Here is a 13,393-nt window from a genome sequence, read left to right on the forward strand (position 1 = left end):
ACATTGCCAAATGCAGCGGGGAGTGCCAAGGTGAGGGAACTTAAGATACGAGCCCAATAACAAATGAGCAGAATTTCTGTTTGCAGTGGAAAACAAAACAGTAGAAAAAAAATACACATAACCAGCATACTATTTACATACTGTAAAAATTAAGTTATTCTCTAATCTCATATCCAGTCATTGTTCAAATTTCCCCAGTGATCTCATGATTCATTTACATAGTTTTGGTTTGGGTTTTTTTCGACCAGGTGCAGTAGTACACACTTGTATTCTCAGCTTCTTGGAAGACTGGAGAGGAAGTTCAAGATTTGTCTGGGCAACACCACAAAGCCTTGTCCAAAAAGAGGCAAAAAAAAAAAAAGCCAGGCACTGGTGGCTCACACCTGTAATCCACACTGTTCAGGAAGCTGAGATCTCAGGATAGCAGTTCAAAGCCAGTCCAGGCAGGAAAATGTGAGACTATCATCAATGAACCATCATTAACCAAAATGGTCATGCGACTTGAACTCTGGGCCTGTTCACTGTCCCTGAACTCCAGCTCAAGGCTAGTAGTACTGTATCACTTTGTGCCACAGTACCAACCCACAGTTTTCTGGTGGTTAATTTGAGATGAAAGCGTGGACTTTCATGCTCCAGCTGACTTTGAACTGTGATCCTCACTAGCTAGGTGTACAGATGGAGCACTAGCTTTCTAAGTAAAAAAAAAGCTCAAGGACAATTCCCAATGCCTGAGTTCAAGCCTCACAACCACCAACAAAAATTTTTAAATACTTGAAATTGAGATCCAGATTAGTTGTTAATAAGTTTTTATGGTTTGTCTTTAAGTTTTTTGTTTAGTTGATTGGTTTGGTTGTTTTTCTTGTGATAGAGTCAAGTTATATAACCCAGGCCTCCAATTTGAGATTTTCCTGCCTGTCTTCCAAGTCCTTGGACGTCTTTACTTAAGTTTATCTGTGTGTATGTGTGTCTGTTCTAATGGTCCTGGGGCTTGAACTCAGGGCCTGGGTGCTTTTCCCTGAGCTGCTTCCGCCCAAGGCTAGCACTCTACTACTTAAAACACACTTCCACTTCTGGCTCCTTGGTGGTTAACTGGAGGCACAGAATCTCACAGACTTCCCTACCCAGGCTGGCTTCTAACCATGACCCTCTGATCTCAGCCTCCTGAACAGCTAGGATTACAAGTGTGAGCCACCAGCATCCAGCTCATCTCATAGTTCATCTTTTCAAGAGCACATCAGCTCCATGCTAATGGCTCACCCTTGTAATTCTAGCTACACAGCTAAGATTTGAGGGTTCAAAGCTAGCCCAGGCTGAAAAGATCCCTGTGCGACTCTTATCTCCAATAAACTACTCAAAAAAGCTGCAAGTTGGTGCCAGGAGTATGGCCTAGTGGTAGAGTGCTTGCCCAGCATGTATGAAGCCCCAGGTTCAATTCCTAGGTACCACATACATGGAAAAAGCCAAAAGTGGTGCTCCCATTCAAGTGATAGCATTCTAGCCTTGAGAAAGCTCAAAGGATGGGCCGGGAGTTTGGCCTAGTGGTTAAAGTGCTTGCCTAGCACTTTAGCATGAAGACCCGGGTTTCTATTCCTCGGTACCACATACACATAAAAAAGCCAGAAGTGGTAGAGCCTCAAGTGGTAGAGCTCTAGCCTTGAGAAAGTCCAAGGACAGTGCTCAGACCCTGACCTCAAGCCCAGGACTGGCAAAAAAAAAAAAAAAAAAGAAAGCTCAAAGGATGGTGCAGATTATTTATCTAGTTTTATTTCCCACTGTCCCAGTATTGCTGTCTATATATCATCATATTATTTTATAAATTCTTATATTATTTTATAAATTCTTCTATTTTATAAACTTTTATCTTCCATTTACAGTAAACAGAAGATAATGTTAGATCCGGAGGCTTAACCTGATTCAACCTTGGGGGTGGGGGAGTAGTATTGTGTCTTAAGTAATAACATGTACTTGTTCCATCCTACCAGGAAGTAGATAATTTCTTACGGTTCCGCTTTATGATGTTATTACCTGTAAATGATGTTTGTCTATACCACATATCTGTCCAATAGAACTTTGTAGTGATACAGATAATTCTGTATTGGCACTGTTGAACATATTAACCCCTCGCCACATGTAATGATCCAGCACATGGACTGTGACTAGTGAACCAAAGAGTTGACCATTTCCCATCTGTTTCCATAGTTCCATTTCATCTTTTTTTTTCTTTTTGTCAGTTGAGGGGCTTGAACTCAGGGCCTGGGCACTGTCTTTGAGCTCTTTTTGCTCAAGGCTAGCACTCTACCACTTTGAGCTACAGTGCTACTTCCAATTTTTTGAGTGGTTAATTGGAGATAAAGAATCTTACCAGAACTTTTCTGCCCTGGCTGGCTTTGAACTGCAATCCTCAGATCTCAGCCTCCTCAGTAGCCAGGATTACAGACATGAGCTGCTGGCTTCTGGCTTCATCTTTATTCTTTTTTCCATATTAAATGACCACATGAAATTGTCATAGCAGACAGTATAGATTTAGATTAAATTCATAGGGAGATTGTAAAATGATGTCATTGAAAAAATATTTCTAGAGTTTTGTGACAAAGGTGTGTTTGTGGCCAAAATGGGATAGTAACATTACAGAGGTTATAGGAAGCTAACAGGGGACCAGGTGGCTGTAGAAATGGTGGGAGGACGCGAGGACAGAATGTGCTTAGGAAAAAGCAAAGACCTAGGGTGGAATAGTAGGAAACCAGACTGCAGGATAAAACTTACTCCTTTTTTTTCTTTTTGGCTGATCCTGGACGTTGAACTCAGGGCCTGGGCACTGGGCCTTGGGCTTTCTCAAGGCTAGAGCTCTACCATTTGAGCCACAGCACCACTTCCATCTTTTTCTATGTGTGTGGTACCGAGGAAAATAGAACCTGGTTTTTGAGCATGAGAGGCAAGCACTCTACCACTAGGCCAAACTCCTAGACCAAAACAGCACTCTACCACCTGAGTCACAGCAGCGCTTTCAGCTTTTTCTGTGTGTGTGGCACTGAGGAATAGAAGCCCCAGCTTCATGCCTAATGCATGCTAGGTAAGCACTCTACTACTCAGCCTCACTGCAGGCTCCTGAAGGTTATTTTTTTTTTAGCCAAGAACTAACAGAACTATTTTTGGAAGATTAATTCAATCCATCTTAAGAGAGATGACTTTGGAGGGGAGAGACCAGCAAGCAGAGATTGGCTCAATATGAAAACAAAATGGCTCTGATAGCATCAGGCTAGGGATAAGTAGAAAAATACCCCTGAGGTGCTTTTTCCTTTTTTCTTCTTCTGATTAGCCTGCTTTGTTTTAAAACAGTCTCTTGCTCTGTCGGTACAGCCTGGCCCCCAAAGTTCAGAACTCAAGCAGTCCTACTGCTTCAGACTCCTAAATAGCTGGGACTACAGGCATACACCACCAAGCACTGCTTGAGTTAGTTCAAGGCCCAGGTCTTCAGAATGCTAGACTCAGAGACTTCTTTGTGAATCAGACTTGAGATTCTGACCTTGGCCATGGATCAAGCTATAGTCAGCTAAATAAAATAGACAAGTGCCTTGAGTCCTAGCAATCCAGTAGATCTCTTCCATTTCTAGCCCTTTCTTTCCTTCTAGAAGTTTCCCTTGAGTGTACAGCAATTTTAGAGTGTTCCTTGGATCCACAATGGCATAATATCTCTTGACTATATCATTTCTTCTACAGATGACTATTTCCTTTACATTTCAACTTGCATTTCGGTTAGTTACCTGGACTCTGGGGAGAAGTTTGGGGAGGAAGCTTTACCCACTCTGGGCTAGTGGTGATCAGGAAGCTAGAGGAAGGGAGGGAGAGGCAGCAATCTGGCTGTAGAACCCAGGAACAGAGAAAACATCCATGGATCTTGACCCTAAGGCTACCAAGGTGAATAAAAATCCCTGTCCCCTGTTGGCTAGTTATGAGGTGGCAAGCTACAAGAGCTTCATGGATTCCTGTCCCTTTAATTCAACACCCATCCCATGTTTACCATAAATCAAGAGATATCCTGAGGAACCATAAAGCCAAGTTCCCAGGAGTTAAAAGAAGTTAGGGTCAAGCCCTCCTTCTCAACACATACTGGATAGCAGGAGCCACCTGCCACACCCTGAGGAGAAAAGTCTCACCGGTGTCTGCTTTGACATAGCTGATCCGGGCAGGAAGGAAGAGAACTGGGCTGGCCTTTGCTTACCCAAGTGCTGAGAACAAAGGCAGCTGTGCTGAACTTGGTCTGAGATGGGAGCATGGGGGTGGGGCAGGTTCCATTTCTGTGGGTTCCATCCCTACCCTTTCCTGATTGATCATTCAGATACTTTTCTCATGACCCAAATCTAATCTAGAAGAAATAACAGTTGCCAAAGACCCAGCATGAGAAAATCACATGGGAGGATTACATGAAGCACCCAATCCCTGTCCGAATTTCTTCCAGTAAGAAGTAACTATGGTTCCCTGGCAACCTAGAGGCTATTATTTACTTCCAGGTGTATTTCTTCTGGCTTATGTGGAGGGTTGTTTTTTTTTTTTTGTTTGCCAGGCCTGGGGATTGAACTCAGAGCCTGAACACTGTCTTTGGACTTTCTAAAGGCTGGAGCTCTACCACTTGAGCCACAGCACTATTTCCATTTTTTTCTTTGTATGTGGAACCAAGGAATCGAACCTGGGTCTTTGTGCATGCTAGGCAAGCACTCTACCAGTAGACCAACTCCCAGCCCTTATGTGGAAGTTTTTGACTGTCACCAACATTTGTTAAATGGGAAAGTTCACATCAACACCTTGGATTTTTGGCAGTAGTATACTAGAATTGATACATAGTTGACCCTCAGTATCCACAATTTTATTATCTATGAATTCAACACAACTTAGGATCAAAACTATTTATGAAAGAAAAATAAAAGCACCTCTACTAAGCATGTATAAACCTTTATTTCCATTACTCCCTAAATAGGGCAGTATAACGATTTACAATTATTCTATAGCATTTGCATTGTTTTAGGGGATGGGTGCCCACTCATTGTTTCTGAGGCTTAAACTCAGAGCCTGGGTACTGTCCCTTAGCTTTTTGGCTTAAGGGTGGGACTCTGCCACTTGAGCCACAGTTCCACTTTGACTTTTTGCTAGTTGATTGGAGATAAGCATCTCATGTACTTCACTGCACAGACTAACTTTGAACTATGAACCTCAGATCTCAACTTCCCAAGTAGCTAGGATTATAGGTGTGAATCATCAATGTCTGTCTGTATTAGGTTTTGTTTTTTCTTTTTGTGCCAGTCCTGGGGCTTGAACTCAGGGCCTGGGCACTGTTCCTGAGCTTCTTTTGCTCAAAGCAAGCACTTGAGCCACAGCACCACTCCTGGCATTTTCTGTTTATGTGATAACTGAGGAATGGAACCCAGGGCTTCATGCATGCTAGGCAAGCACTCTACCGCTAAGCCCCACTCTCAGCCCTAAACTAGGTTTTATGAGTAACCTAGAGGTGGTTTAAACAAGGATTGTATATGGATTTCATGCAAAGAATGTGCCACTTTGTATTAGGAACAGAACATCCCTGGGATCTTATTCATATTTACTCATACTCTTGGTCCAGACACTCTTTGCAGTAAGCTTTTCACTGGAAGTCTGGTGATCAGGGTTCCCATCCAAGATCTGCATCTAATAAAACGGAGTCATTTGAAGTCGTTGAACTTGACCCGATTTCCCCACATGTAAAACGGAGCATTACAGGTGCACTAGAGGAGTCGTCTGTCCACATGTGTTTTACATGGAGAAACACGTCGCCTGCGCTAGGGGGCGCCAGAGAACACAGCGGATACCAAGCCCAGGAAGACAGAGGCGGGGCCTGTCAGGGCGGGGGCGTGGCTTACTTTCGGGGGCGGGGCGGGGCGTCGGCAGGAAGGTACCCCGGTGCCAGGTGCCGTTTGGTCCTCCCAGGGCGCCGTAGGCGGCGCATCCCGCTGGCGCCCGCGGCTAAGACTTCTCGGGTACCTCAGGCTGTGGCGGGAGCTGAGCCGGGGAGGGGTGAGCTCCTGCGGCTCCCCCTCTTCCTTCACCCCATTTCCGAGCCCTGGAGCCATGGCCGCGCTGGCGGGTAAGGAAAAGGCGGCTCCATCCTGTCCCGCCGTTATCTCTCCGGAGCTCCTGAGGGGACTCGGCAGCCCCGTGGAGTTTTCCAGCTGGTTGGATCCCCCCCGGGTCCTCAGAGGCAGTACTGGGAGGAAAGTGGGGGGGGGGATCGGAACACCGCTGTCCCCCGGGAATCTGGAGGTCTGGGCGGGGTGGGGTGGGGAGAGCCCGGGGATTGGGAGCGGAGCGTCCGGAAGACTGAGGGCTCCGGGGCGGGCGGGCGGGCGGCTTCCCACGAGGTGAGCTCCCCAAGCCGGCGGCGCCGCCCGGAGTCCTTCTCTTTAAGTTAAAACCCTTGGCGACAAAGTTTCCCGGAGATTCTTTCAGGGTCATGGAGCGTAGGTACAGGGTTTTCTTGGGGTTTGGGGATCATGAGGGCAACGTTGTTTTTTTTGTTTTTTTTTTTTTTATCAGGTTCTGGGGGTTGGGGTGTGTGTGTGGTGGTGGGGGAAACAAAACGTTGTGACAGCCCCAAGCCCCAACTTCTCACGGGGTATCTGTCTTGAGGCCTGGGATCTCTGTCTTGCTTGGATCCTGTAGCTCTTTGCTGGAAATAAGAGAGTAGGGCTTCCCTTGGGGTTTGGAACCTGGACTGCCGGGGGGAGGGGGGGTGAGGGGGTTAGGGAGAGAGATTAGACCCTTCTTCTTGTCATTCAAAGAACTCAGCTTCGAGTGGGAAAAGACCCTGACGTTTCAAGTCCATCTTTGATCTCTTGATCACCGGCGAGATGTGGGCCAGTCACTTCCTGGAAGGAAGAGTTGTTTTAAGAGTAAAAGGTGCCTCCAGAGTTGGGTCAAGAGGTGCCTAGTTGGGCTTGTAAGACTCCATACCCCCACCCCCTGTCACCTCACACATGGCTTCTCCCCCCTCCCCGCCCCAGCAATTCTGTGTCTTTCCAGCCACCTATGTGGGGGGCCCAGCATCGGAATCCACCAAGATCAGTTTCTAAAAGCTTTCTAGAGGTGCCAGGAGAGAATTGGGAGGAGGGTGTCTGGATATCAGCCTCCTCTTCCTGGCTTTCGGCCAGTGGACAGTCACTTCCTCTAGCCTGAATACAAGGACCAGGGAGCCAGTGGGGTCATTTCCTCACCCTGGGAGCATGGGATTTTCCTCTCCACTGCTGTTGATAATAGGCTTCTCAGAAAATTGTGAAAGATTTCAGAATGCAGTAGTTTCTGTGTTGCTGTGAATCCATCCCAATGCCTCCTGCATGCTACACAAGTGCACTACTACTAAGCTACACCCTTAACAGTCCTTCAATGCAATAAGCCCCTACTTCTGCCCCAGATTGGGCCCAAACTTGGTATCTGATGCTTTTGCCTATGACTGGTGCTCTACCCATGCCTCTTACCCTAGTACTCTTTTTATTTATTTGGTTTTTTTCTAGTCTTGGGACTTTAACTCAGGGCCTGGACATTGTCCTTGAGCTTTCTCGAGGTTCACTTGAGCCATAGCACCATTTCCAGCGTTTTCTGTGTATGTGGTACTGAAAAATTGAACCCAGGCCTTCATGCATGCTAGGCAAGCCCTCTACCACTAGGCCAAACTCCCAGCCCCCCAGTACTTTTTAAAAATCTGAGTTCTTCTGAAAAAACAAGAGGCTGTCTGGAGGCTTTTGAATGTAACTTACACATAACATTTGTTGTATACTTTTCTGTGACTAAGGTAACAACTGAGATAAGTACTCTACTAGTTGAGATAAACCATTGAGTGCACCAGGTCTCAGGAGTGTGGATGGGGAATAATTTCCATGTTACAGGGGTTCTTTCCAAACACTGGTGGCTCCTATCTTGTGATCCTATCTCCTCTGGAGGCAGAAATCTAAAGGATTTCAGTTCAAAGCCAGCTGGAGTAGGAAAGTCTGAGACTCTTCAATAATCTACTCAGAAAAGGCCAGAAGTGGCATTGTGGCTCAAGCGGTTGAGCATTTGCCTTGATCAAAACAAGAGCCCAGGGACAGTGTTCAAGCCCTGAGCCTGCACACATACACAGACACACACACAAACAGGCCCCCTACCTACACACAAAAGGGAGATCTCTTTAATTTTGGCAGTTTACAAGTTTATGTTGACTCCTGAGGATAAGTAAAAGTTTGTGTGACAAAGAACAGTACAAGAACAGTCCAGGCAGCAGCAACTGCATAAAAAGACCCGATGGGACTGCGGCTCACACCTGTAATCCTAGCTATTCAGGAGGCTAAGAGCTGAAGACTGCAGTACAAAACCAGCTGGGGAAGGAAAGTCCATGAGACTTTTATCTCCCATTAACCAGCAATAAGCCAAAGTGAAGCTGTGGCTCAAGTGATATAGCACTAGTCTTGAGCAAAAAATAAATAAATAAATTAATTAATTAATTAAAAAGAGCAGGGGTTGGGAATTTAGCTCAGTGGAAGATCACTTATCTGGAAAGTGCAAGGCCCTGAGTTCGGTCCTTAGCTCTCAGGAAAAGAAAAAAAAAAGGCAGAACAAGAGTGCAAGACTGAGTGGAAACCATGGGACTGACACAAAACAAAGAGATCTGAGGTAGGAAGGCGCATGGTGCCCTTAAGGAGCTGGAGAAGTTCTAAATAATTTTTTGTTTGTTTTTGTTTTGTAGCACAGGAGCTCAAACTGAAGAGCTAGCTGTGAACTCCCAGGTTCATGCAGTCCATCTGCCTCAATCTCTCAACTAGCAGAAACTATAGGTGTGAGTCACTGCATTTGTTTACAAATGGCTTTTTTGATGCTTTTCCATACATGGAAGAAAAAAAAAACCTACATATTGGAGAGTAGAAAGTGTGATGGAATGCGGAAGGATTGTCAGGAAAGTCTTCCTTAACAATACTTTGTTCTCAGTCTCCAGTTCCTCAGGATTGAGAAAGAATTTTAAAACATTTAGCATTGTATCACTTTGAATCATATATATACTTAATACCAATTGTGAGTAGTACAGTCTTGGCAAGTGTCCCCAATTTATTTTTAAACACAGGCATTATAATACATGGAATTTAAATTTGTATTGAAAATCCATGAATTTGTCATATTTCCACCAGTGTTTATTTCCTTCCCTCTAATTCTTTCCTCATAAATTAAATGACATGGTAAAATGTAGCAATATCTATAATATTTAATGCACCTTAAATATTCTTTGATAACCTTAAATGACCCTTAAGTAACTCCAGTAGATTTTATTTTGTTTTATTTTATTTTCCAATCCTGGACTTGAACTCAGGGCCTAGGCATTATCCTTAAGTTTTCCCAAGGATAGTGTTCTACCACTTGAGCCACAGCACCACTTTCCGGCTTTTTCTGTGTATGTGGTATTAAGGAATCAAACCCAGGGCTTCATGCATACTAGGCAAGGACTCTACCACTAGGCTATACTCCCAGCCCTAGATTCTATTTTTGATTCACTTTCATTGCTAAAAAAATAAATAAATTTGTTAAGAGTAAATTAGACTTTGCCAAAGAACCACAGGGACATCCAGATACTAAAAGCTAAGAAGATTTATTGCCAGAAGAAGGACCAGCAAGACTCAGTCTCATACCTGGGAAGTTTAGATCTTCTGCTTTATATGGTTATAGCTGCCCCAAAGGAGTGCTATCTCAAGGTAAAGGGGGGCATGGAGATGTGGAGGCTTATTATTTACTATATTTACTTCCTCTATTAACCATGCCTAGTATTGCTTAGGGAAAGAGCATGCTAAGTTATGAGAGAGGAGGCTATTGAGATATACATTATATTATATATATATGTGTGTGTGTATGTATGTATATATATTTTATTGTTATTATTTTATTTTATTTTGCTTGTCCTGGGGCTTGAACTTGGGCGCCTGAGCTTTTTTTTTCTTTTTCCTCAAGGATTTTACTCTGCTACTTGAGTTACAGCTCTACTTCCAGCTTTTCAGTAGTTTGTTGGAGATAGGAGTCTCATGGACTTTTCCGCCTGGGTTGCCTTTGAATCACAATCCTCAGATCTTAGTCTTCTTAGTAACTAGAATTACAGGATTGAGCCACCAGTGCCTGACTTCAGTATATATATAATGGCTTTTATGCAGAGCTAGGGATCAAACCACCATGCTATGCAAGCCCTATCTGAGATCTTTAGCCCCCCAAAAATAATAATAAATAAATACTTTTTAGTTCTGAAAAAACTAAGGCTTAGACCCAGCTTGTTCAAAATTCCATAGCCAAATGGGATCAGGGTTCACATTTTCCAACTTGAAGTTAGTGCTTCATCAGGGCTGTATCACAAACAGAAGAACAGGTTGGTTGCCTGGCTAGTGGAGCAGGAAGCAGGACTTAAGCTTTTACTTGTTATTCTGTTCAAGTTATGTTCCAAGACACCTCAAATTCCTCTTGTGTAACCAGAGAATCAACAACAAAGAAAGCAAATATTTACTGAGTGACTGTCCTCTCCAGGACTAGGCTGGGTCAGGTTTTACTTCTTCAAATGTTCATAGACATGGGAGCCAGGAGAGATTTTTGAGATAATGCATTGCCTCCTTGTTTTACATCTGAAAAGTGTGAGACTGGGAGGAAAATGGACTTGTTCAGGGGTAAAGCCAAGACTAATGTCAGACTTCCCAGTGCTTTTTCCAGTATTTCTGGCTCTTTAAAACATTTACTAAGGCATATAGTAAATCCTTTCATAAATATTGGTGGAAATAAATAATATGTGGGATTTGCACCTTTGAGAAATTCATTGTCTAGTTAAGATAATTAAGAAACAAACTATGGGCTTGGAGCATGGCCTAGTGGTAGAGTGCTTGCCTAGCATGCATGAAGCTGCAGGTCAATTCCTTGGTACCACATACACACAAAAATCCAGGAGTAGTGCTGTGGTTCAAGTGATAGAATGCTAGCCTTGAGAAAGCCCAAGGACAGTGCCCAGGCCAAGAAAAGAAACAAACTAGCCAGGCACTGGTGGCTCACTCCAGTAATCCTAACTACTTAGGAATCTGAGATCGAAGGGCCACAGTTTCAAGCCAGTCCAGACAGGAAGATCCATGAGACTCTTATCTCCAGTTAACCACCAGAAAAACCCGAAGTATGCCGCGGCTCTAAGCTATCTTTGTGCAAAAGAGAACAGGCAAAGCACCCAGGCTCTAAGTTTAAGCCCCATGACCAACTACAAACAACAACCGCAACAAAAAAAAAGTTTGCTATTTGCCCACGATTCATGCCTGTAAAGTTCTGAATAACCAGGAGGCTGAGATCTGAGGATTGGGGTTCAAAGTAGGCCTAGGTAGGAAAGTCCTGAGATTCTTTATCTCCAGTTAACCAGTTAAAGAACAGTACCCTGACCCTCAGCTCAAGCCCCAGTACCAGGACACACACACAAATCTGTTATGAGGCCTACATGTAATATTATTATAGAATATCACAACTGAGGATAGATTGTCACAACTGAGGAAGAATTCCAGTCATACATTTATTTCACAAATATATATAGAATACCTACTATGTAAAAGGATTGAGATTTAGAGGAGTCGGGAATAGAGAATAAGGCTGAGAGGGTAGGCAAAATCAGGCTAACAATTGTGGAAAACTGCAGCCTGCAGTAGACTGGTTTAGAGCCATCAGATCACAACATGGGCACAGGGTACCAATCTGGAGATGGTTACAGTGATCCTGGGAGTGATCTGTCATGGCAGTGGTGATGTCAGTACTGCCCAGTAGGAGATATCACAGGACACGGTGAATTGGGCCTGGGTATGGGATGGAGGGACTAGGATAGGATTTAAGAGATCTACAAGTTTCAAAGCCCACCAAAACCACATAGTGTTCAAGGGGGCATAATAGGCTTTCCATACTCTTGGTGGATTTTTCTTTTTTTCTTAGTACTGGAGTTTGAACTCAGGGCCTGGATGCTGTTCCTGAGCTTTTTTGCTCAAGGCTAGTGCTCTGCTACTTTGAGCTACAGCTCCACTTCTGATTTGGGGGTGGTTAATTAGAGGTAAGAGTCTTATGGACTTTTTCCTGCCCAGGCTGGCTTTGAACTGTGATCCTCAGATCTCAGTCTTGTGAGTAGGTAGGATTACAGGTGTGAGCCAGCATTACTTTAGCATTGAAGTGAGAAGACCTGACGCAAGCATACATACACACATCAACTTTTTTTTTACCTTTTACCTTTCACTGTACATGCTAGAAATTCAAGACTCCTTTGCCTATTACTTTACATCCATTAGTAGCTAGAACATAAAACCATTGCCTGTTCCCATTAAAGTATTCACCCTGGGATTCTGTTTTGTGAGGTCTTTCTACAGGCAATTTGTCAAGGATAGAAGTCATAAACACAGTTATCAACCTAGGCTTTGAAGTCCTTATCTCGTGGAATCTTTGCATTCAACTAATTAATACCTCAGTAGTGCTAAGGTACTTCTATCTGGCACAAGGCCCTTGCCTTGTCCTTACGTAAAGTAGTTTTTGTCTGACAACCTGTTAAGAACTACTGTGTAAGTCTATGGATTAAGATTCTTTGCAGGTCTTCCCCAGATTTAAAAAAAAAAAAAAAAAAAAAAGCCTGCTTATTCACAGTGAAATAAGCTTCTGGTAAGAAATAGGAGCCTGAAAGCCAAGAACCTTCTGTCTCATTCTCTTCCTACAGTGGATCTTATTACAGTAAAGCCCCCAGAGCTGGCCCTGTCCCCAGCACCTGGCCTACCCTTTTCTGACTTATTTTTCTACATATCCTGTCAACTTATTTTTCTACATATCCTGTCCCTCACAACCCAGGAGTATGCACCAAGGATCCTGGTAATTTCTGGCCTAGGCTTTGCCTTACCCATAGTAAAGATTTGCTAAGTTTGTTTTGAAACTATTCCCTTCAGATTAAAAAAAAAAAAAATTGTTCTAGCCTGGGCTTGAACTCATGGCCTAGGTACTTTCCCTGGGCTTTTTTGCTCAATGCTAGTGCTCTACCACTTGAACCACAGCTCCACTTTCACCAGTATCCAACTTTCCTACTGATTTTAGCTTATGCAGCTCAATCTTTTACCAGCCAACCCCCTAGATATACATACAGGAAAGAAGAGTAGTTACGGCCGGGAGTTTGGCCTAGTGGTTAAAGTGCTTGCCCGGCATGCACGAAGACCCGGGTTCGATTCCTCGGTACCACATACATAGCAAAAAGCCAGAAGTGGTGCTGAGGCTCAAGTGGTAGAGCTCTAGCCTTGAGAAAGTCCAAGGACAGTGCTCAGGTCCTGAGCTCAAGCCCAGGACTGGCAAAAAAAAAAAAAAGAAGAGTAGTTATCTACAAACA

General features: G+C 43.9%; 1 protein-coding gene across 1 annotated transcript in view; it reads left to right on the top strand.

Annotated features, from left to right (window-relative positions):
- Positions 1–5,940: 5,940 nt before the first annotated feature.
- Positions 5,941–13,393, top strand: part of Limk2 (LIM domain kinase 2) — a 70,051-nt gene continuing 62,598 nt past the window's right edge. Inside the window, exon 1 of the mRNA XM_090320500.1 lies at positions 5,941–6,112. Within this exon, the coding sequence (XP_090176626.1) occupies positions 6,097–6,112 (16 nt within the window). The 5' untranslated portion in view covers positions 5,941–6,096. The remainder of the gene's footprint in view (positions 6,113–13,393) is intronic.

This window comes from Megascapheus bottae, chromosome 28 (genome assembly GCF_031878675.1).
Source record: "Megascapheus bottae isolate mThoBot1 chromosome 28, mThoBot2.hap1, whole genome shotgun sequence".
Classification (NCBI taxonomy): Eukaryota; Metazoa; Chordata; class Mammalia; order Rodentia; family Geomyidae; genus Megascapheus; species Megascapheus bottae.